Source organism: Poecile atricapillus, chromosome 1 (assembly GCF_030490865.1).
Source record: "Poecile atricapillus isolate bPoeAtr1 chromosome 1, bPoeAtr1.hap1, whole genome shotgun sequence".
Lineage (NCBI taxonomy): Eukaryota > Metazoa > Chordata > Aves > Passeriformes > Paridae > Poecile > Poecile atricapillus.
Window position 1 is genome coordinate 30,278,187 of NC_081249.1, and position 23,962 is coordinate 30,302,148.

Below are 23,962 nucleotides of genomic sequence, written 5' to 3' on the forward strand. Positions count from 1 at the left end.
TTTAGCTTTGCTGATCCCTTAATTACCTAAACATACAATCCCAATTTGTTAATGTGTGAAACTTCATTTCCCAGATGCTGATGATGGGTGAGAGTCTGTTTCTGTGTGTAAATTGCAAACAAAATTCCTACTGACTTCAGTAGGTCCCATGTTTGCATCCTGCTCGTAAAATACTCTTTGAGATGTTTGTTTCCTTGACAAAATCATCTTGTTAATAAAATACTCAGAGTCCCCAGTGCCACATTACTCGCAAGGATCATTTAACCTGGCATTTATAGTTAAGTTATGAGAAACATAACAGTAATCACCCCACATTCAGAAAACTTCCATAAAACTGGATGATTTGTCCATTTGTCGTTAAAGGAAACCTGTGATCTACTAATCAAATAATGCACTTGCCATTATTTCTGAGGTTTGCTAGATGCAAGGGGTACAAAGCACATACTGTACTAGAGAACGCTACCTCCATGTAGGAGGTATCAAAGGCAGAAGCAGAGCAGGCTTAGTCAGCTTCACCCTAAAGGCTTAAGCCTGTCCAGTGAAGAACAAATTCAGATATTTCCCAGGTGTGAACAAATGAACATCAACAGAATTTCAGGGGTTTTAATGTGACAAGGCAGTCTGAACTTCAACATTCTATAGCTGGTCAGTCTGAAAATTTGGTAGATAAAATAATAAAATGCTATTATAAATGACCCAAATTATTCTCCTCCTCCTGATGCTGAGGTATTCCTTCTCTTCTACCAGAGAGCTCTTAGATCTTTCTTGACATAGGTTACTCAAGAGGGTTTTAGGGGGCAACATCCTCATTCAGATGAGCTAGTTTCCACTTGTCCAGATATCCTGGACTCTGGAGCAAGTTGCCAAGTCATGTGAGAGAGGATGCTTGACTCTGCCCCTTCCAATAGTAACACACCTGTACACTGGAGTCTTGGACCAGGCAGAGCTGCTCCTGTATCTTCTGGAGCTCCTCTTGCTGCCACCGGATATTAGCCTGCAGGATCCGTGTCCGCTGCTCTAGCTGGTCCTTGATGGTCTGGAACATGCTGAATTGTGCCGAGAACTGGGGGGAAAAATAAAAAGAGAGGGTGGGGGGGAAATCAGTCATTATAATACAAACAAGCCTCAGAGAACATTTTTCAGCAAGGAGTTACTGGTTTCTTGATTGTAAAGCACAGCTGAAAAAGGAAAATGTATTTGTGATATTCTAACATGTAGGCAGAGACAGATCTTGACTATTTTGAGGGTTATGCACATATATTAAATTGCCTCAGCTAGAATGATCTGCATACAGTTGACCATGTTCTGTTGTAAGGACTGTTTTTGAGAGCATGCTACTTTAAAACATCAATAGCATCTTAATTGGATGGCAAATGAAAGCATTATTTTCATTAGCTTGTAGTTTGGAGCCCTTACTGTGGTGTAACAGTATAATCCAGATGTGTTTCACTAATGCTTTCCTTCTGCACAGAAATAGCAGTTCTGCAATGCTTCGTTCTGCTGATGACCTACTAAGGCATCACACAACAGACCACAATAAACATTTTCTGGATTTGTTCAGCTTGAGTAGTGCTTAAGAGACAAGAAATACTCATTAAGTTATTTTTATATGTGATGTAAAATGAATAGCTCAATTCAATGGAAGAAAGGCTGTTCTAAATAACAGTAAAAAATGGAGATCATTAATCAAGGTCAAGAAGCAGGTGCAACCTCCAATAGCAGCACACTGGCACAAACTGAAATCATTCAAGAATTGAGGAGAGGACTAACAGCAATAAATCCCTAGTATATGGTGCTTTCAGGTAAGATTCAAAGTTCACCAAAGTTAATAATTACTTTAATAGGTTTTGGAATAATTGCGTTTCATAAGCTCATATTCCAAAGGTAAAAAAAGTCTTTGAAGAAAAGAAAAAAAAAACCCTTCAAATAATCTTTTTAGGTTTTTATGTAATCAAGGCATTCAAGATCTTTTTGAAAACATGCAGGGCTATGAGTGTACAGGCAAAAAAAGAAAAAGAAAAAAAAAATTGATGTAACTTGAAAATGCTGCCCTGTCCCTATAGTTGTTCCAGGGGCTCTGTGGTAGTGGGTGAGCTGATGCTCGCTGCTGGAACCTTCTTGTTCCATTGGTGAACTGGCTTACATTGTTTCTGGCTTTTTAGTAGGAAAGAAGAAGAAAACAAGACAGGAATTAAGGAGTGCTCTGGTGTTAGCAGTACTGTACGCTTCCTTAGATGAAATTTCTGGCTACTTAGAGAAAGCTAAATGTGACAGAAAAGATTTATATAAGCTAACTAGTTCACCTTAAACCAGTTAAGTACGTGAAAGTACCTTTACATTCCCTGTAGCAAAGCTGACATCTCCAAGTAAATGGCCTTTGGCAGAGACAGAGCAAGAACTTCAGAAGGTTGATTCCATTTATCAGGTGGAGGGTGGCTTTCCCAACAGTCTGGGAGGTCACTGCACAGCGTAGTGGCCAGGTGGAGGTCAGTCTCACAGCCAACCCTGCTTAGGGGCAAGGAGGGCTGCTAAGGTGGCACCTGCAGTTGCTGGTGACAGAAGCCCTCAGAGCCCATTTTGCTGCCAGAGGCATCTGTGAGCACTCACAGCTTGTGCTGTCTGCCCAAGGAGGTGACATGAGCCCTGTGACTCATGGTGCTTGTGCCTGCGAACAGCAGTGCCATCATCTGCAACCTGCTCCTCTCCCAGAGCAGGAAGATGGTGTCAAACCTCCCAAAGGGAAGTTTGTGTTACTTTGATTTGGTGTTACAGAGGAGAAGACAGAGCAGGGTCTCCTTCTTTCTTTTTTTCTTTCTTTGTCATCCATGTATAAAGAATTAACCTGAGGAATGGTTGAGCAGGGACCTCAGATGTTCGGGAATAAGAGCAAGTGACTCAAAGGAGAATCCAGTGCTGCTTGTTGTCCCCAGCCATATGGTTCTGAAGAGTCCCAGGTATCCTGATTTTAGGAGTGGAATGATGCTATGAGCAACAGATTACAAACAAAATGCAGCTAATTCTTGCTTTAACCTGGGTGTGTACAGAAGGATCTTTTTAAAAGACAAGTCTCATAATCTAATTATCTTAATATGAACTCTTTTAGTGAGGACTGCCTTTAAGTTTTTAAAAGGATCCTTATTAGAAAAGGAATTAAAAACAGTTTTAGCTGTTTTTAGAGCTTCATTTTAACCACCCAGCTTGGTGATGGCAAACTTTTGATTAACATGCAAATTCCCTGAAGATCCTTTGAGAAAGGAACCTGATTTTCTTCAATGGATCAATGTAAGGAACTTTAAACCAGGTAATTTCACAATCACTTAATACTTCAAAAAGAAACAAAATCCATTTCTAGGTCTTACTTTTAAATTTGAATTTGCTTTGTAAAGTTGCACACAAGAATATATTGCTGTTGATTTTAAAATAGTATTCCTTCATTTTTTGTGCAGGTTCTTCTATTTAGCATATTCATCTTATGTTGTCTTTTTGTTCTCTTTTTCACATGCTTTTTGTATTAATATACTTAACACCAACAATTAGCTGGTATACTGGAGTGAAAGCTGTTATGGATGAAGAAAAGAAACTTTCTCTTTTGCTTTTCTCCTTTTCCCACTCTAACCCCCAAATAGTTGTTAACTCTAACCATGACCCCTGTGCTTACAGAGCTTCTATTGTTTTTGTACAATGAGACACTAACAGCAATTGACTTGCACCAGAGAGTATTCATCTCAAGATCATTAACTGCTCTACTAATTAAGGGAGAAATCTCTAATTGTATAATAAATTTAAAGAACTTAAAACATTCCACAGAAAACATTGCCCAACTTTAACTCTGCCATTACCATCAGATGAAGTTGCTCTTCATCTCACTTGGGTATTTTCAAATACAGAGAATCCTTAGGAAAGTGCATGTAATACACAGAAAAGTGTCATCTTCTTAGATACAGTCAAGCATGGGAAACTAAACCTGTGAGATCTCTGTAGTTGCATCAGTTTAATCAAGGTTTGTTAATGCAGGCAAAAAAAAAACCTGAAACAAGCAAAACCCACAGCAGTAACTTTATCTGGTTTCTTAAAAAATGAAGTAAAATAAAGTGATGCATTTGGGATCATGTCAGCAGATGTTCTGGTAGGGATGGGCTCAATGTGCTGGTGATGGTCCAGGGAGGCTCTACAGTCCAGGAAGAGGGACGGGCACTTCCATGCTGTGGTTCCTCTCTTCCACCATGGGCATCTGAAAGACACTAGCTGGACCATGCCCAAGGAGAAGTGTTTTTCTGCACTGAGTGCTACCCCCACGTCCCAGGGTGTCTCCCTCTCTCTAGGTATTGGGTGGCTGCAGCCAGGGGAGGGGCCCTGCGACTTCTGTGTCTGTCAGGATGGTTCCTCATCTCAAATGTGATGAACAAAAAGATGGATGTCTCAAGACATTGTGTTCCTACACGTGTCATGACAACAGGCAGCTGGGTAAAGAAAATAGAACCTATTGTTTTTTTAGCTCAGTTTCCTTTGAAACTTTCTTTTCTGCCTACCTTCCAACTTTCTTTCAATCCTTCTGGCCCAAGAGATGAGCCATGTTTCTTGCTGGAGACATTCAACAGAGTTGTGAGAGTGTCAAAAATACCAGATTGCTGTAACTTCATGAAAGCTTTAGCTGAGCAAAGGAGAGAAGGATCTACTCAACCCTTCCTCCTGTGGGAAAGGCTGGCTCCATGCACCAGCCCTGCAAGAACAGGCCCTGGGAAACTGGATTTCATTAGTTTTGCAGTTCACCGAACAACTTGTTCTTCTGTCATCTGAATAACACCTGCTCAATCCCAAACAGATTATTAGTGTTAATTATTATTCAGTCATTAACATCCGCTGTGTTGTAGGGGATGTTAATTTATGACAATGAGGAAGGCAAACAAACAAATATTCTTATTGGGAGCACTTGATTTAAAGTAAACAATTTACATTCAGGTGACATCTAGGGTGACACTGTGCTGTCTGTTCATTCACACAAGCAAGGCAGAAGCTAAAATCCCATTTCAGTGGAGACAAAACCATCACAGCCTTTCCTGGAAATAAAACTACTCAAAGTTCAAGCAGATGGTGCCCGAGGCAGCAGCTAGCTGCTTGCTGCAGACACAGTTGTGGCCACTTATAATGTTTTCCCTGCAGCTGCCACCCTGTAGCCAAATGTTAGCCACAAGGACACCCAGGGCCTTCCAGCTCCTGCCATCAGTCATCTTCAGCTAAGGACAAGTGGCAGAAAGGCAGACGGGAAAAACCTGTGCAGCTCCTCCTTGTGAGCTGGCAGCAGAGCACCTGCCACACTATTTTTAAAGGCAATGAGCTTGTGTTCTGCCACTAAACTGCTGGGAAATGGTCAGCTAGGAAGCCAAGGAAGTGTTCCTGGTGGGATGCACATGCACCTGGTTTTGTCCCTCATTCACCTAGTGCTGCAGACATCTTTGTCTTTTAAATAATTAATTATGTTGCTGTAGGTTGACATGTTAATTATTTTAAAGTGTGATTTTAAAGTGTGATACAGCATAGTATCATAATATTCATAACAGTTTATGAAAATCACTCAAGTGTGTGAAGATTTGGTACTCTCTGCAGGAGTTTTCCTGTAGAGGGTGAACATCAGCAGCCTGAACTGCAATGTCCTGGTGTTATTTCCCTGCTCCACATTGAGCTTCATCTTGAGCTTCACCAGGAGCACTGCTGTGACTGCTACCAGAGGGCTGCCTGTGTAGACAGACTCAGGTCAGCCATCTTCCTTTCACCAAGATTTAGGTGGCCCAAAGAGGCTTAACCAGTGACTGGACAGCACTCAAATTTGTCAGAAAAAAAACTGGAGCTGGTGTGCCAGTAAGAGCCTTTTACTGGGAAGGGACAAGGCAGCAGGGCTCTTGGTAAACAACTGAAAAGCCTTTTTTCACAAAGAGCTTTGAAGGAGAAGAAAGGAAAGTAGAAAAAAGTCAAACAAAACACACGGAGACTTATCATACATCAACTAATTGATGTTTGAAAATGCATTAATGAATAACGGAGAGAAGTATCTGTAAAAGAAAATGAATGCTCAGAGCAGATAATTGATATGCTGTTTATTCACTGCATGCTAACATGGAGTCATGAAAAGAATATTAAACATGGAAGATAAATGAGAATTTGTTATTTTAAAGCCAGGATCCTCAGGACTCTATATGTTTTATGTGCTACAGAAATAAACTCTGGGATCTTGTGAGTGAGTATACAGTATCAATGGTAGAAGCAGCTTAGGTCCAGCAATACTCAGTCATTCCTAAAATCAGAGGATGATGGGGTGTATCATCACAGCAGGACCACAGGAGAAAAACAATGTGCTGGGAACATGGTACTCAAATCTGCTTCTTCAAAATCCACTGCAAATGTAACCCTGAGATGACTTTTTGGGCCATCACCCACTTTTGAGATATGGGTTAATAGATTGGATGAATTTGAAATTTGTCTTCAGTGGCATCCTCACCATTACTGGCACACTCACAAAATGGGTGTTGTAGAATTCGCATGTCCTTTACTGCTGGTTAGCTGTGCATCAGCACAGCCAAACAGGTGTTTTTAGCAGGACTGGGTGTCTCTGTTTGTTTTTGGGTTTAATTCTCATTGTGAATTTGATCTTCATGGGACCTGGTTCTGTAAAAGCAAAATTGTAAAGTCTTTTTCCATCTGTTTTTTGTCCTCCCATGAAATAGATGTGTGCATATCTGAACCTACACGCACCTGGGCTTCTGAACACCTGCATGCAGTTACATGTTTAAACATACAAGTGTACAATTCAGATTACTTTCCCACAATATTTTAAGTGTTTGAGAGTTTGGATTTGGGGATTTTAGTTACTAGAGAGGTAACCTAAAAGCCCCAAAATGAGAAAATATCAGGAGATAAGCAAGTGACCTATTCCACTTCCAAATCCCCAACTAACCTGTGCCAGAGGTGCAGGCTGATTTTGCAGAGTTGCTTGAGGCAGCAACTGCTGTGGGAGAAGCTCACATGGAAGCTGAGAAGGCAAAGAAACCTAGGTTAAAAACAAAACAAACCAAAACTTTATTGATAAGTTTGGCTCCTTTATATTTTAGGTTTCTTCTAATGCCATGGCTTCTGTGTAAGTTGTTTTTAATTGCTAAGGTGCGTATGTGGCACATGCCTTTACACTCTCTGCCTATTTCCATGATTCCTTTGTGAAGTTACCTGAAGAGCAGTAGGTTGGCTGAGTCTATGCACGGATAAATCCTGCTGTGTGCTCGGCGTTCTTGGCAAGGGAGTGTTAGACTCCGTAATCAGCTTTGTTGGTGTAGCTGCAAGAAAAGAACCAGTGAGATCTTACATGCTGGAAATCAACCCTGTTTGAAGTGGGTAATATGACAAGACCTGGGTAGAAATTGTAATGGCCTGGCTAAATTCCTGTGGGAGTCAGGGATATTCTTGTTGACTTCAATGGCAGTAAAATTAAACTGATAAGGAGGGTCTGGGCAGATATAAAAGTAAATGAGACAGATTATGATTCTGTGCTCCAATGAGCAGTACGAAAGGGCCCACAAACTGTTCTAAACCAGCTGGAATTCCCTTTATATGGGCTGAATAACTGTAAATTTAGTTAGCTTATTGGCTTTTTTTCCAGACCGGGAAGCAGAAAGAGTATACCCAAGTCAACACTGGAGCATCCTAAGTCTTGGCCAAAGGAGAGTCACCCACAGGCTGTTAACTACTCATGTAAGTCTTGAGAAGTCTCATATTGCTCACACTGATGCCCTAAAAGCTAAAGACAAAATCCTCATTTTTGCAACAGGTTGAAACAGCACATTTCACATCTAATCCCACTGCTCACGTTCCAGTATTTAGATGGTTGTGCTAGAACCTTCTCTCCTGTACCTTACCATTTCAGTTTTTGCACTTCTTTGTCAGTGCATATCATCAATACCTCATAATTTACTGTTAATTAGCAGCTGTGGTATATAAGTACACATTCTTTAAATTAGCTAAATTAAAAATAATTCCATAACTCAGGAATGCCACTCACATGCTGGGTCTGACTTGGGTGTGTGGGAAGATTTTGGCGAGCTCCTGGATGATACTGAGGGTGTCCGACTAGCGCTGAGGATTGAGGCACCAATATCAAGTGCATTAAAGTGCTGTTCAGGATCCAAGCTGGTGCCACTGTCCTAAAACAAAACAAAAAAGGAGAACAGCTATTGCATCTGTCAGAGGTAAAGCATTTTTAAATTTAGTATTGGTTGCACACCAGTTCTTTGGCAGACCTAAAATGACTTGAGCAGAACTAATCTCAGGTAGGCCACCAGAAGGCCTGGACAAAGGCATCAGTTCCCCTTCCAAACAGCATGAAACTAATTCATTTTACAAACAACTATCACTGAGTTAGAAATAAATAGCAAGCTACTGCCATAGTCACTTTGTGCCTTCAGATGTTTTTCTGAATCTTTCTTTTGTGTTCAGTTGGATGTGACAGCAACTGCAACCTCTGTGAGACACTAGGCCATGCACTGAAGATGAGCTTTGCTGTCTTTCCTCAAGATGAGGAAATGAGATGTAGCCAAGAGGGCTGATTGCCAGAACTCATCCAAAAAAATCTTTAAATGCAGTACCTTTCCAAGGAAATGTCGAGATATCTCACACTGCCCCTGCCCATGTTCCATTTCATTTGTGGCTGTTACTGATCTCCATGTTTATCCTTTCATAAACTCACCTAATTTATGTCAAAATTCCTCAAGTGAACAATGAGTTCTGAAGCTGAGAGAATCCACCAGCACTGGAGCAAGACAATGCTGGAGTCTTTGGTGATGTTAATATAGGAACAAGTTGTGATTACTACATAAACTTATGAAAAAAGATTTTCTCATTATACCTTTAGTGCTGAGGACACAACCTCTGAGGACACTTCTTCCAAGCCCATCTCCTGTCTCCTCTCCACCCGAACATCTGCATAACTGAATGGAAAACATAATTCTACATACCAACATGGAATTGCTATATTTCTTAAAATGTGCTTTAAGAGAGTGGAGGAACAAATTACTGTACATTTTAGAGGTTAAATTGACGGCTGAAAAGTGACTTAAGTCAAATGCTACTGAATAACATTTGAGAGTTTTAATTTTTAGGTTTTTCTCTGTTCCTATCTTCTTGAAGTCGAGATGCATATTAAAGAGCTATATAAAAAGGTCAGGTTCACATCCTACAATCACTTTATGACTTCACTGGAAAGCTTCTACACATCTCTTTAAAAACAATGTAAGGATTAGAGGAAGCGAATATTTAAGGGATCTGTCTATTCTCTGTTTTTGCACAAAATGGAAAAGTGCCATAGTTCATCTGCCTCTAAAAAAAAAATAAATAAATTAAGCTTAACATAAACTAAGGTCTGGTTTAGCATAATTTGCTATAATATCCCTATTTTCTTCAGAAAGCTCAGGCTTAATATTTGTGTTATACAAATGATGTTATATTTTTAAAAGAAAATGCTGACAGATAGGAGGATGATCTTTTCTTACTGCCCTTTATGTCCCGGCTGGTTGATAGGATTTTCCATACCTTACCACCATGTGTGTGCACACAATGAACTCTGGCTTGGAGTTCCACTGGTGGTAGGTGATGTAGTAATGGGTCTGGAGCCAGATCCACTGCTGTCCTTTGGTCAGAAACCGATAGCAGCATGACTTCCCCTTGCCGAACTGCATCACTGCCAGCAGAAAATACACACAGCTTGTAGCACAATTTCCCACGTGAAAATGACATAAGTGACAAAAATATCTGTCATAGGTAGACAGGAGTATAAACACCAATTTTGAGTAAGTGCTCCAGAACAAAGTGCTGACAGAACAAAAAATCATAATGATTAGTAGGTATCTTCCTCTGACACTTTGGGTAGTACATTCCAACACAGTACAATTAACCTTAAGTTTGGACACTAATGAAGTAGTGTCCGCTACAATTTAAACATAGATCTTGCCCTGCTTTATGTGCTGATCACATACTGCTTAATTAAACACCTGGGATTATTTTCTAAGAGTGATCATAAATTCTAGAGTAGAAAAGTACAGGATAGAAATGCTTGAAAATATGAGTATTGTGGGCAGATAGATGTATTTAGTATGAGGTTATCATAGGAGATAAGACTGTGCAAAGACAAAAATAATTTCAAAGAACATTCCCAGACTGACAAAAATTCAAACTACAGTAAACCAGGGTGTACTGAAGATTTTGAAGATTCACCAACCAAATTAATCTCTGCTTTTCCCCTCTAGTGATTTCAAGGGGTTTCCAAACATCCACATATTTAGCCTTTCTACATTTCAATGTCAACATATAAAAACTAATGTTGACACGATACTTTCAAGACAGGCAGAGGTGGTAAGCTGAGATATTATAGCCAGTTTTGTAAGCAAATATTTGAAAAGCATTGCCTTATTTTCTTTGCTTAGTGAAAGAGTTTTTCAATTAAATCCTAATAGACCGTATTTAAATAATCACAGCTAATCCCAAATACACAGTGAGCAACATTAGGGGAAATAATCCACAAGAATTGCTTGAACTATTTCTTCATATTCTTTATTAATAGAACAGGGGTCAAATCTGGAATAATTAATCTAGACAGTGAGTCTCACTGTCTAGTTTTGGGTATACAGAAGGTAAAATCGTATATCTCAGAGTTTGGTCTGTCTCAGATGCCAACCAGCTGCAGTGCCCGCAGTCTGCCACAGCTCTGCTAAGATATACAAGCTGAGGCAAGAGTCAAACCTCCCCTTTCAAACAACACTGAAAAGAGGTGTCCCAGTGACCTCCCAGGAAGCTGGGCCATGTGATACTTACAGTGTTCGTGGCACCTTGCTAGCAGCTCTAGGTCATCTATGTGGTAATAGTCGTAGCCAGAAGTACCCAGCACTTCAAAAGGCAAGTATCCGATAATTGGCGGTGCTCTGCGTTTGGGCACAATGTGAGTCCATAAAACACAGAACAAGCAGCGCTGCATGTTGATGCAGAAGGCAAAGAGCCCAGATCTACTTTCACTTAGCAGTATATAGTTGTTCACCTCAGAGGGCTGGATCCTGGCTTTCCCCCACCTTGAGCCTGGGGTACCCAGCTGGGCACAGCAATACCGGCAGGCACCATCCCACCAGGCCAAGACTATGACAACACTCCTTCTTCAGGGAAATTATGCTTATGGAAAGAACTCCAGCTTCTCAGGGACCTTTACACAGGAATCTGCTATGAGGGAGCCGTTCCCCGGCTGCTGCTTGGTCAGGGGCTCTGCAATGGCTCCTGCAGCCCTTACACAGGGGAGAATGTGTGGGGAGGTGTTTGAAAGCCATCATCTGGTGGTACTGGGGGGATAAGAGAGGAAATAATCTGTGCTGCTTTCCTCTGGATGCCTGGAGAGCTCATCTGTGGCATGCTGAGGCACTTGCTTTGTACCTTTGCCAGAACAGATGCCTCAGGCCAGCGAAGACTTTCCCTCCATAACTCAGTGGGAATTGCACACACGCAATCAGTGACTGGATTTGGAAAGAAGGATTTCTGCAGCTGTATAATAATTAGATCATTTTGCCATGTGACAGACTTTGGTATGTTGATAATTTTAATGGAAGGAAGAACAAGCTAATCACAAATTCAGCTGAAGAAACAGAGTCCTTTTGTTTTAAAAGCCCATTAAAATAAAAGAAAAAGTAAATGTAAAATAGTAAACATCAGCTTTTGTAGGAATTTCGGTGGCAGCCCTTCTTTTCATGAGATTTAGATGTGAAATGGAACACTACTTGAGAAAACTGTACTTGTGAAATAGTAGTAGAAAAGCAGCAGGGCTTTTCTTGTCACCAACCTGTGATCCAGGAATAAAAATTTCCACTCCAGACTGTGTCTTGATGTGAACTCCTCTAGAGGTTCTTCTACAATGCACATCTCCTGTCCAATGGAGAAAACTGTCTTACTGAGAGTTGGAGCTTCACCCCTCTGCTTCATTTAGCTTTTGTTAGCTAAAAATACGTGGTGCATAAGAGGAGAAAGCAGAGGATTCACCCATTTTCTGGCCATTCCAGAGAGCAAACTATTGTATTTATCAATGCCAAAGTTTTTTATAGGAGGTAGGGAGTAGAACTTGTAATGCACGCGTACTTAAGAGCTAAGACTGTGCCTCAGGGTGCCAAAACTTTTTTGGCTTTGAAGCAATGCCTGGGGTGTGATGGCTGTGGGCTTTCTCAGCATCCAGCCTGTGCCTGATCCCACCAGGGCTTGCCACATCTTGCTTCACTCCCTCTGTGTTACTAAAGATACCCACCACCCTTGGTCCTTTTGGATGTCTGCCCTCCAAGCTCTCTGAGAAAGGGGGACACTTCTCCTTCAACAGCTGCAGAGGAGAAGATGGCTTTTTATGCAGCCAGCCTGCATGGGACCTGTTCAGTGGGTAAAAAAGGTCAGTGCTGCTTTGCACTTCACTGCCACAGCAAACAAGCTGGCCCTTAAGTTTCAGAGCAGCCCTGAGTGCTCATGAGCACGATAATTAGTAAGTGAGCTATGGAAGGCAGGGCATAGGGCTGTCTGTGAGGCAGGATCAGGGAGATGAGGATCAGAAGGCAGTCAGTGATGGTCACTTGCTGGGTGGAGGTGGGAAGTAGAGGGAAGGATGGCAGCACAGCACACACCTGTGCTGTCTGCATGCCCCATGGCCATCTCACTGTCCACTCCAAGCTCTCCTCTGCCAAACTCTCTTCTCCCACTGGGTGCTTTGCAGGGGCAACTGCAGTTCCACGAGCTGCCTGAAGTCAGCCTGGAGGCTCCTGGCCTGGGACGTCCCAGCAGCAGCATTCTGAATTTGTGATATCCAGGGTTCCTGTGTCCGTCACATCTCTCCTGCAGGAGGATCTCCATCCTCACTGGTAAGGACAGCCTGCCCACTGGCTCCCAATGCTGCTATTCCCCTGCTCCCTGATATCACATCCCCCCATGCTGTGGGCTCAGTGACACCTTCCTATCATTTCCATTACTGCTTCTCTCTGCTGTCCCTCAGGCAGAAGAGAGCACCGATGTTTTAAACCCTGTTGAGACCAGAGAACAAGCTGAGGTGTGCCCCCATAAAGCAATTCTTTGATACATATCAATGCTGACAATGCTGTTGTTTGAAGTCTCTAGCTACACAGCGGCAAAGGGCTTCATAAATACCTTAAATTCCTCTTTCCCCCTCTCCAGTTTAGGACAAAATCCATGCTGATGCCAAGAACATACGCTAAAATTCAAGGTGCAAACACTGCTGTGTGCAACCAAACTGCTGATTTTGTCTTCCTTAGCTGGTTAGATGAACATTTTACACTCATTTTACAGTAGGAATTCAAGAGTGGGGTTTAGGTGAGTCACCCAGGTGAACCAAAGAAATGTGTGTTCAGAACTTTGTGGCAGTTAAAACCTTCTCTGGACTGTTCAGCAGCTGCTTCCTCCCTAGCATTGGCTAGCTCATTGCCATGAGTAGCCCATTTTGTTTCCCTGCTTATTTTGAGATGCTAGCTACCCAAAGACAAGGGAATTTGCTTTCAGGGTTCTCAGAGAACCTCTAACTCCACCCCTTCTGCTAATATCATTATTGTGGTTAAGATTGATGAGAAGCGTCCTCACTTACCCAGAAGGGACTCTACTTGCCTGCAGGGTCAGGAATCAGTCTAGAATGCCCTGCAAGTTCCAGAGCAGTAATGGAACCAGGCCAAGGGAACAGTGATTTCATACTGGTCACATCTCAATTACATAAAAACTCTAGGCACAGGACACCTGGTGCAGTAGTTCACATTTATTAATTAGGGAACAGCAGTGTTAGGCACAAGCTTGGTTTGTCTATTCTTATAACCATAAACAGCTATCTTACTTCCAGGATTTGTGAGAAGGGAAACAAGCAGTAGTCCACCAAAGATGCCGAGGAGCACAAATGAAAGTGTTGGTGGTCATCTGTATCACAAAATCACAGAATCACAGAATTAACTAGGCTTGAAACAAAGACCCTTGAGACCTTTGTACATTGTCCCATTGTAGGAACAGAAAGCAGCAATGAGGAACCAAATTTCAAAGCGACTTTGCAATTCCTATTTCAAAGAGGGTTTCTGTATCCTCTGCAATAGGGGCAGAAGTGACACTGCTTTCACAGATCCTGGCTTGCACTGATAATCCTCTTCACTGGATTTTTATGCATGAAATGTGATCTCTGTAATCCATTCAATTAGCAAAACTAAGAACCTTCTGTGTCACCCCATCTGAAAGTGTTTTGAGAAGTTCTGAAATGCATGGGACCCAGGGTGAGCACTTACCTTTAAAAACTGAGGCGTTGCCAAACGAACAGTCGCAACAAAGCAGATTTGCTTTCCTGGGGATGTTCTGTAAGCCCTTGGTACAGCCTCATCAAAGCCATTGCAAGTGGAGTTAGGCACTAGTTAGGGAAAAAAAATGGGACCTGAAGTCATGCCTCATATAAGATTTGCTCTCCCTGAATATTTTGCACACGCCAAGTGTACTAATAATACTATTTTTATTCAGAGAAGTGCTCTAAAAGCTTTCAAAGCTGATATGCATATATTTAAATCCAAGTCAGTCATGTTAGGCAGAAAGGCATCAGAGCTTAACTTCAAGTATGAATTTTACAGGTTAATCCTGATAAAAATAAGGCCAAACCTTATTACAGAGCATAAACCAGTTTTCTGGAAAGAAACCCCACACATCCAATTGCTCTTTTTCACCACTCACAAGGAAAAAAAAAAAAAAAAAGCTGCAGCATGCCTAGCACTGTAACTTCCATGATGCAGTGAAAAAAAGTGTTGGCAAAGGAGGTAGCTGAAGAGAGTTCGTCAAGTCATCAGTGGCAAAACACCGGGGCCCACAGCCAACGAGGCTTCATCAAACTAGCAAGAGGATGCTTGTGATTCTTGGCTGCTGAAGAATGCCTTCCCCTTCTGCATAGAAAGAACTGTCCCCAGTATGCTCAAGTCATCTTTATTTTAAAGAAGAGGAAAAGGGACTCCATGAATGGCACTGACTTCCAGAGATGGGCATATCTGGCAAGTCTACAGATGGCCTGTTGTCTCCTCCAGCTGGGCAGAGGGAAAAACTGGATGTGATATGGCTACACATTTTGTGTATGTTTTTTACCTGTGTATTTCATGATTGCATGACTCCAGCTGTTTTGAGAGCCCATTAACACCTCCTGCCATGGAGATGCATTGCCAAAAGGACATGCTGCTGTAAACTAGCCCACAGTCCAGTGTTAGAATGACATAATACAAATTATTCCTCCAAGTTCAAGATGTTTAGAGTTGGTAATCCCACTCCCACAGCTATGAAAGAAAACGGTGTGCCAGGCTGCAGTGGGAACTGGGCTGGATTCTTGCCCTGCCTAGACAACTTTCTCCCATAGGGGCAGAGAAGGTCCTATCTAATAGCCAGAGTTCACCAATATGAGCTGATTTAACGCTAATAGGGATTAATACTAATATGAAACTCCTTACTATTAGGCCTCCATATCCACCTTCATGAAGTTTCTGACAGTTTGCCACTTTTGCACAGGGCAAAGCATTACTGTGAAACTGAAGAGTTTTGTATCTATCTGGGGAGAAGATAACTAGCTATTTTTATCCTGGGGTGCTTCTCACTGGGATTTCATTCACTACCACAAATTGCAGAGATGGAAGAAGTCTCAAGTGATCACATGTTTGGAACATGTTTTGGAACCCGATTCAACCTATTAAAAGCCTTAGAATATTGATGCATTACTGGTAACAAGGATAACAGGGTATGAGACATAAAAGAAAGTATGCTGAGTGGAATTCACACCTGTGATTAACTGGTTTAGGCCACTGCATGTACAATATGTATTACACCAAGAAGGAAAAGCAAGGTTCTTTATCTGAGAATACAGCACAGATGTGAACAGAGGTCAAGTCCTCTCTCATAGTTGAGACTGGAGGGCATGGCTGACTAGATATAGAGAAAAAATATGGGCAAAATTCTTGTCCTTTCACCAGCAGAGCACACAAGCCCTCAGGACTCCCTAGGAATGTGTGTTCCCATTCTGATCCTGGGGTTATGTGTATATATGTGGGCTTCTATGTGATTATTAACACAAAAAGTTGAAAAGAAGAAGAGCGAAGTTCTACAGGACACACCAGTAACCTAAGTAAAGAGTTACTAGTCTGTCTCTGATATTATTTAGTGCAAGTCTGTTGATTTCTGTGTTAGTCCTGTTTAAAAGTTAATGAGAATGCTACAAGCCTGCATTACAGGCATTGTGAAGTTACTTCCAAGCTTGCTATGTTGTGACATTTGAAGTCAGTGGGGCTGTTTCTTTCTGTAATAGCCAAGTTCAGTACCAAATTCTTGCAGTCTGGGCTCTAAGATATGAAAATAAGTGCATTTAGCCTCCGAAACATAGGTATGATAAATTAACCTAGTTAGCGAACCATGGGCTTGCAAATGACACCAGTTGTAGAAGGAAGTGGAGACTGAGTCACCAAAGAGAGCAGATGGCTTTTTTATATCAGCTGTTGGATGTAAACAGCCACGAGCCTGAGACATATTCCCAGAAGACAGCAGAATGGATCCCTGAATGTGGCATTTACTTAGACAAGAGCAGAATACATCCCTGAATGTGGCATTTACAAAATAGGATTATATTTCCAACAGGTAAATGCAGTATTAAGATGGTAATAATTATTGTGTAGGACAGCTAGGCAGTAATTTGGGATTTCCTCACAACATTTGGAAATTATGAACTTAAGCAGCAGAGAATGAATAAGCCCAAAGAGATGAGACAGAGCTGGCCTGGCTGGATGCTATCCTGTCTTTGAACAGCTACTGTGCCATCTCATACTCGGCTGCCTTTGACAAAGTCCAGAGCATTAAAAGCCTCAATGATGCAGGCAGGTAGCCACTACATTGTCAAGTACATCTCCATCTGAAATGACAACTAAAATAACTGAAAAAATCCCCAAAACACTCACATTTGCTTCTGAATTATTTTGCTGCCTGTCTTAGGTTGTTGGTATCTTTTTTTTTCCACAGCTCTATCTGCACAGCTCTATCTTTTGCAGCTCGTCAGTGAATTTCAACCTTTCTTGATTGATGAATTTTGAAGTGTAGTTAAAAAAAGAGACCATTAGATGAATTAAAAAAAAATACAATCCTGGTATAACCTTTTAAAAAAGCCTTCTGAAAAATCATACTTTATGACTCTCCAAATCTCTTTAAAAGAAACACAGTATCTTGAGGTAGCAAAATTCAGTAGCAAATTTTCTGAGAGTGCCACAGGAAAAAAGTGGAACAGAAAATATAGGATCAAGTCTGAGGCAATGGTGATAATAACATTTGTATTCAAATATAGGGCTTGGAGTGCTTTTGTCAAAAGATGCCTAATGAAAATGTTAGGCTGGCCATAAACAGGTAAATGAAGGTAAATGAAGGCCTATGTGTTTCACAATTAAATGATTGAGACAAAATATCTTGAGTAAGGAATCAGAAGGTCATGTGATAAAGCTAAATACCTAATCAGAAAGGTGGAACAGTTGTCTCATATACATCAGCTAGCTGATGCTCCTTAGTGTGAATTTTAGTGCTTTTTGTGGCTACCTATCACACCTGCTGCTCCTAGAGTACCACAAAATTATTTTGTAGAACTATTAAATACCTGAAAATATCTCATAAGATACAAAGAAACTGATTTACCTATCTTTGATTTTTGTTTCTCTTATTTTCTTTTCTTTTTTTTTTAAAGACCAGGACTAGGGACAGAATGTTTCAATAAATAATATATACAAGGAACCAAGCCCGTCACTATCACAGAGAAAAGAATTTTTACCCTTAGGGTGAGAAATTATGCCACATGAAATGAATGAAAACATGTTTAAAAAAAACAGATGCCACTTTATTCAGTTAATAATAGTACAGGAGTTAGTTGCTTGGTCCTCTTACTTCAGTTTGGAATGTGTAAAACATAATCTTCCTAAGATAGCAAACCTCCTGTTAATGCCATTTGAAAGAAGAAATCCCTCCTTCCTACTTTGTCAGGAGATGTTAATGTTTAAAGAACCAGTCTTCGTGATTGTCAAACAAACTGAATAGTGATTTCAAAGAATACAAGCCAAACAGACCAGAATAAAATCATTCAATATAAATTAATTCAGGCCTCAGATAAACAGAATATTTGGCAATTAACAGATATATTGAAGAAATCTAAAGTGCTGCTGGTAAGCCAGACTGCTCTCGGTAGCTGAGTAGATGAGTAACAGTGACAATGTCCATACATCACCTGTCCACTTTGATCTACTCTCTCCTCTTTGCTCCTCCTGTTTCTTCCCTGGCCATCCTATGCTGATATGGATCCCACACAGATTCTTTAGGACAGGAATGGTGTCTTTTCTTTGCATAGTGAGCCTAGCATGAGTGCTGCATATTGTCAGCTGCAGCTTCTATGATGTTGTTAATAGCAAATAATAATATGCAGCTGTTGGTTCTGATCAAAACATTCATTTTGGACCGAGTTATTCTTGTTTCAGATGTTTGAGCATATACTTATGGAGGCTCAAGATCAATGTATCTTCTGTATCAACTGTTTTTCTTTTAAAAATTAATTCAGACGCACTTAATTTATCTGGAAATTACCATTTTTTTCTCCTCAACATAGTAGTTTTCTTGATGTTTATTGTTATATCAGAGAGATGTATCAGCTAACAGTAGAGTATCTGCTATTATTAGCATTCAGTAACCAGATACTTCCTGAGTTGCCATGTAATTGGGAACAAAATGCACAGTTTTAAATTCCACTATAATATTATATTACTTGATTAGGAACTCTTTTCACATAATGCTTATCTTCTTCTTCAAGAGAAAAGCTTCAGGCATTCTGGATGAAAGGACAGATCTATCACTTAAAAGATGCTGGTGGTCCTTTTTAATATTGGTTAACTCTTTGAAAAGAAGGACTCTGGTTTTGTCCCTTTCATGAGTTTTTAAGCAAGTGTGTCACTTTAGAAAGAGAATACCAGAGCCAGTATTTGGATATATAATTATGAGAGATCTTTTTCCGTTTACAAACATACAAACAATTTTCACAGGAGGGATAAATCCAGCCCATCTTATAATTTCTTATCAGAGTGACCTATTAAGCAGCTTTGTAAAATAATTTATTCTCACTTGATTTGACTTTTTATACCGGGAGCTGAGCACTTCCTTGGACTGTTGGGGAGGGTTACCTTTATTACTTGCCTTCCCCCTCAGCCCTCAGGCAAGACTGGATGTGAGCCACTGTATTATTCATTGGTGATGCTGATACGACTCTCTCTTATCAGGTACTACTGGTCAATAGGTACAGTGATGCACTTAGCTCCCAGAATGTTTTGCAGACATTCATGTCTCTTTTTAAGATCTGGGCTACAAACCCAGAACCTGAAATATATAAAAATATTGGACAGAGTTCCTATTTTCAAATAAAACAAAAACAACCCTGATGATCTGACAGTAAGTAGGCATTTCTCACAGAAGCAAAAAGGAGCTTCCCTGTCTGAGTGGCCCATGGGCCACCTCCTTTCCTCTCATGGGACTACTGAATCTTCACATCAGGTTACAGTCCTGCTTTTCTCATTGAAGCTTAATTAATGATGATTATATAATCCTCCCAAATGGAAAATCAAATCTCTTGTATTTGATTTAGCACAGCCAGTGACTCATGGCAGGCGCTCTGCACAGCTTGCATTGCTGTTTCGGTGGTCGGCTGCTCTCGCTTGGGCATGGCCAATGCAACAGGGATTCACTCGTGTGCAGGCAGCTCATGTCACATCCCTGGTGCAGATACAGCTGCAGAAATGTTCTGCAGTAGGGCTTGCAGAGCACAGATTCCTCAGGACTAATCCAAGTGTGCAGGCTCTTGCTAACCCTGGCACAGGGCTGGGCAGCTCCTCTAGCCCGCAGCTATAGCTAACCTCAGGAGCTCCTGAAAAACTGAATCCCTGCTATGAACAGTGAGAGCTTTCCTGGGCACTTTCTGGGTCCTGTGCATGCATGTCCCTATCTCTTCTGGGATCAGTGAAGATGCCTACGACTGCTCCTCTGTGGGAATGGCACAGGTTCGATGTAGATTGTGTATGACCTGGCTCCCTGACAGCAATTCTGGTGACAAGCCACCTTGGCAGATACCAGGTATTTGTTTTACTTCAGCATGAAAAGAAATATCTTTGGCATCTCAGTACAATGGCCTTTAAAGCCCCAGAACTCCCATTTAAAGTTAGGGAGAGCAGCTAAGCCCCTAACTGGCTTTCTAAGCCACAATCCTTCAAATTAATCCATTCAAACCCACCCCTATATGATGTTCTCAGCCATAAGTCACAATGCGATTAACAGAGAAGGTATGAAGGAGGAGGGAGGTGACTGGGAATTCACATGCATGACCTCCTTGCCCCAAGTACCAATGCTGTATGAGCAATGAACAATAATAAAATAAGCCTAAGGAGATGATACTTCAAAGGAGGTTACATAAAAAGTTATGTGGAAGTAGAATAGTGACATTTCTGTTAAAAGAGGGTGAAGAAGTTCTTAAAAACATCAGCAAAGGTTAAATGAGAAGGAATGGAGACAGATTCACTCAGGCTGTTGCTGCTATGATTCTACATTAATGACAACAGAACAGCTAAGTATCCTGATAGGATATAACCTGTCCAGGGATAATAAAAAGAACTTCCCTGACCATAGAGGCTCTGGCATCCCTGTGGCAGGAACACGCAGGCAGAGTGGGCTCAGAGTATGCTCAGCAAACCATTGGAAACAAAGGTAGGAGTTGACATTGGGTGGCTAAAAAGGAACGGCAGGATTTATACTTAAAGAACATCCTGTATCAGTCTCCCATGTGTAAAAACATGCTCTCACTTCCACTGCTGTGAAAAGCTACAGGGAAAAAACATTCTTCAATACATTCATAAGGAATGTCTCCTGCTAATTAAGCCTAATTTGCAATTTCTGTCTTTCTCCCCCAGCTAACTCTTTGCTTATCTTTAGCTTCAAATCCTTCCTTCACAAACACCTCCAAAAAGCAGGCTTTGGGGCCAGCTGATCCTATGCATATAGGACAAATGCTGCACTGAGTGACATGTGTCTCTCCCACCACCCATCCCACTGCCTTCTTTCTTGCCCACTTGGCCTCACACCTGGGGGACAGATGACTGGAGAATGGGCATTTATTTAAAAGGAGGAAAAGAGGGCAATTACTCAGGTGACAGCCCTGTGGAGCATGGGCTGGGTGCCTGGTAACTGTGGGCCAAGCACAGGCAGGAACCCAGCCCAACACTGCACCCACCAGATGCCCAAAGTTGTTTGTGCCTCAAGTCCCTGTGCCAAAGTATAGGTGCTAGCCCCCAGCCCTTGGGTGGCTTCTCCACAGGGTGGAGCCTTCACATGGTGCTCACTTGAGCTGATTCTCCTGTATCTTGCTCAGGGTGCAGCTGGCTGGTGCAGGGAGCCCAGTGGATCCAAGGACAGACTCTTTGGAGGTCTGCAACCTCCTCCAGCTGCTCAGCCTGTGAGCCAAGGGTATCAGCTCCCAAGCAAACACTTCACTGCTGCAACATGTGAGTCCAGTGCACTTGTTCCACCTTTGCTGGGAGGCAGCCATGGGGGTGACTCCCTGCCAAAGGGAGCAGTGCTGGACATGCACCAGTGAGGCATTTCTGTCAAGCTCTGCACCGAACTGGAGAAACTGAAGTCAGGTGGCAAGGGGGCCAGGAAGCACCATCCCACAGAGCCAGGCTAAGGCTGCCCCTCCCTGTCAACTGGAGGGTCAGACTGCAGCAGAGATGGGAAGAAAGTGTAAGAGACAAAATAAAGTGGAAGATTTAGAAAGAAGTAGCACAAAGGTGGAAAAAAAATGTGAAGAAGAAAGCACACGACTTGTTTGAAAGCTATTAAGATGGGGTCTTTGGAAAATGATTTTGTGTCTTCTGAAATCAATATGCTCCCATTTAGTTTCTATGCATTAAGCTAGGGAAGATATCGGTAATGTCTTATCATTCTTCTGAGAAATAGCCACTGATGAAATTGCTGGGATGTGAAATCCTAACGGGTAAGGGGGCAATATTAATGTCACGCCAAAATAAAGGGCTGAAAATCCTTGAAGAAAATGGATCAGAAATTCCCCTGGTAGAAATGTATCCTTATGAGTCAGCACCTGAAATCCGGTTTCTGTTCTAGAAAACAGAACAGCTTGGTGTGCGCGTCTGTCAGGCAGGCGCATTTCACTTCATTCAAACTAGAAAGCATACAGGCAGCTACATTTTTTTATACAAATAGAGCCTCAAATCAGATGGCACCAAACAAGAAATACATATCTCCATCCTGCACGAAGGTTTCTATTCTAGTCATGTGGAGCAAAAGCAGAAAGTTAAATGGGGACAGGGACATTTTTTTTCACAGCGTGGCATGCAGTTTTTGGAAAGCACGGTGGGGAATTTTTTGCAGAGGATGACCTATTTGGAACAATACCAGCAACTTTGGAAATGCCACTCTGGAGTTCAGTCAGGCAAGTAACTAAAGCAAACTTGGGCAGGCAGGAGAAAGAAAGTAATAAAAGAGTATTTCATTTCTGACACTAATGGCCGTGCAGCAATCTGTTTGTTAGAGAAGGGGTGAGGTAGAAAACTGCTCTTCATTTCTTGAAAGATGGTTTCCCTGGACTGACTGTGGTGCATTAGTGACTATGCTGACTGCATTTCTTCTCTTTTTTGGGGGGGAGTATTGGGTTCTGCAGTGCTAGAGAGGAATGCAAAATGGCAGCTGGAGAGGGAGGTGGGTGGCAGTGTCCTCAGCCATTCTGATGCCACGTGGCACTGCTGCCTTTCCCCAGGATTTTGCAGAGAAGGGTGAGAAGACAGATTTGGCAGGTTATCAGTCCTGACATGGAATTTGTGTTTAATGTAAACCAGCAGATAAGGTAGCAGGATTATCATTTTGCTAATAGATGGGGTCTTAGCACACAGTATTAGTGAGCACAAATAAACCCTCCTCTAAACCTGTCATTATTTGCAAACTTACCCAGAGTCCAGGATCACTGCAAGTGAAGGGCAGTAACAAAAGCAACTAACACAATTTCACTCATCACATGTGTTCATCCAGCTATTGCAACTCAGCCATGAGATCCGTGTGAGGCAAAATTTATCCCGTAATGTTAAAAATAGTTCTGTCAGTTAAAAGCCTGTCTTGTTCAATGGAGCAATACTTATATTTTATTTTACACAGCTAAAGTAATATTTATACAACAATTAAAGCTTACCATTGCTGTAAGACCGAAAATTTCCTACAAATTTTATGTATTCATATGTTGGAAATTCCTTTGGGTTCAAACTTCCTCTCAGAAGATGACAATAAAACTCTAGTTCATTGTCAGCTGGATTGTTAAAAGAAGAAGAAGAAGAAATAAATATACTATTTAAGCTAAACACAACCAATGGTGTCTTCCAACCCCAATCTTGCAACTGGCGGCACAAGAGCTGCTTGTTACCACTCAGGAGTCCTGAACACCAATGTGCTACACATTGCAGGACCAGAGCCTCTGCAAGAAAGCGCCTTGCAGGGATGCAGGTTGCTCAGTGCTGTGCACAGGCGTCCCTGCAGCTCAGGGACAGCCTTGGACATTAACTCACCCTTCTCTAACACCACCTCATCACAGGAGTTACACAGCCATAGCCTCAGTGCAGCAACAGAGAGAACTGGGTCCTTCACTTACTGCTTTTTTCTATTTAGGCTCCTCACAACTCACAGCTTTTCTACATCTTATGCTGGAAAACTATGCTTAATTACCTCCAAATATCTATTAAACTAACTCTGGTGTATTAGCTACCAGCTGCAGGTTTTGTACGATACAGCAGACTGAGCAGCTGTACATCTTCCATTATCGTGTGTTTTCTGATTTTCTACATCTCACCTC

At 41.6% G+C, this 23,962-nt stretch overlaps 1 protein-coding gene across 3 annotated transcripts in view; it reads right to left on the bottom strand.

Moving 5' to 3' along the window:
• The window catches only part of NPAS2 (neuronal PAS domain protein 2), a 104,457-nt gene that overhangs the window by 11,672 nt on the left and 68,823 nt on the right, over positions 1-23,962 (bottom strand). For all 3 annotated transcript variants that reach the window (XM_058829998.1, XM_058829997.1, XM_058829999.1), the window contains 10 exons: positions 23,309-23,422; positions 14,319-14,437; positions 11,855-11,937; positions 10,849-10,955; positions 9,571-9,718; positions 8,888-8,969; positions 8,045-8,186; positions 7,216-7,322; positions 6,950-7,042; positions 917-1,063 (listed from right to left, as the gene is read on the bottom strand). In XM_058829998.1, the coding sequence (XP_058685981.1) occupies positions 917-1,063; positions 6,950-7,042; positions 7,216-7,322; positions 8,045-8,186; positions 8,888-8,969; positions 9,571-9,718; positions 10,849-10,955; positions 11,855-11,937; positions 14,319-14,437; positions 23,309-23,422 (1,142 nt within the window). The remainder of the gene's footprint in view (positions 1-916; positions 1,064-6,949; positions 7,043-7,215; positions 7,323-8,044; positions 8,187-8,887; positions 8,970-9,570; positions 9,719-10,848; positions 10,956-11,854; positions 11,938-14,318; positions 14,438-23,308; positions 23,423-23,962) is intronic.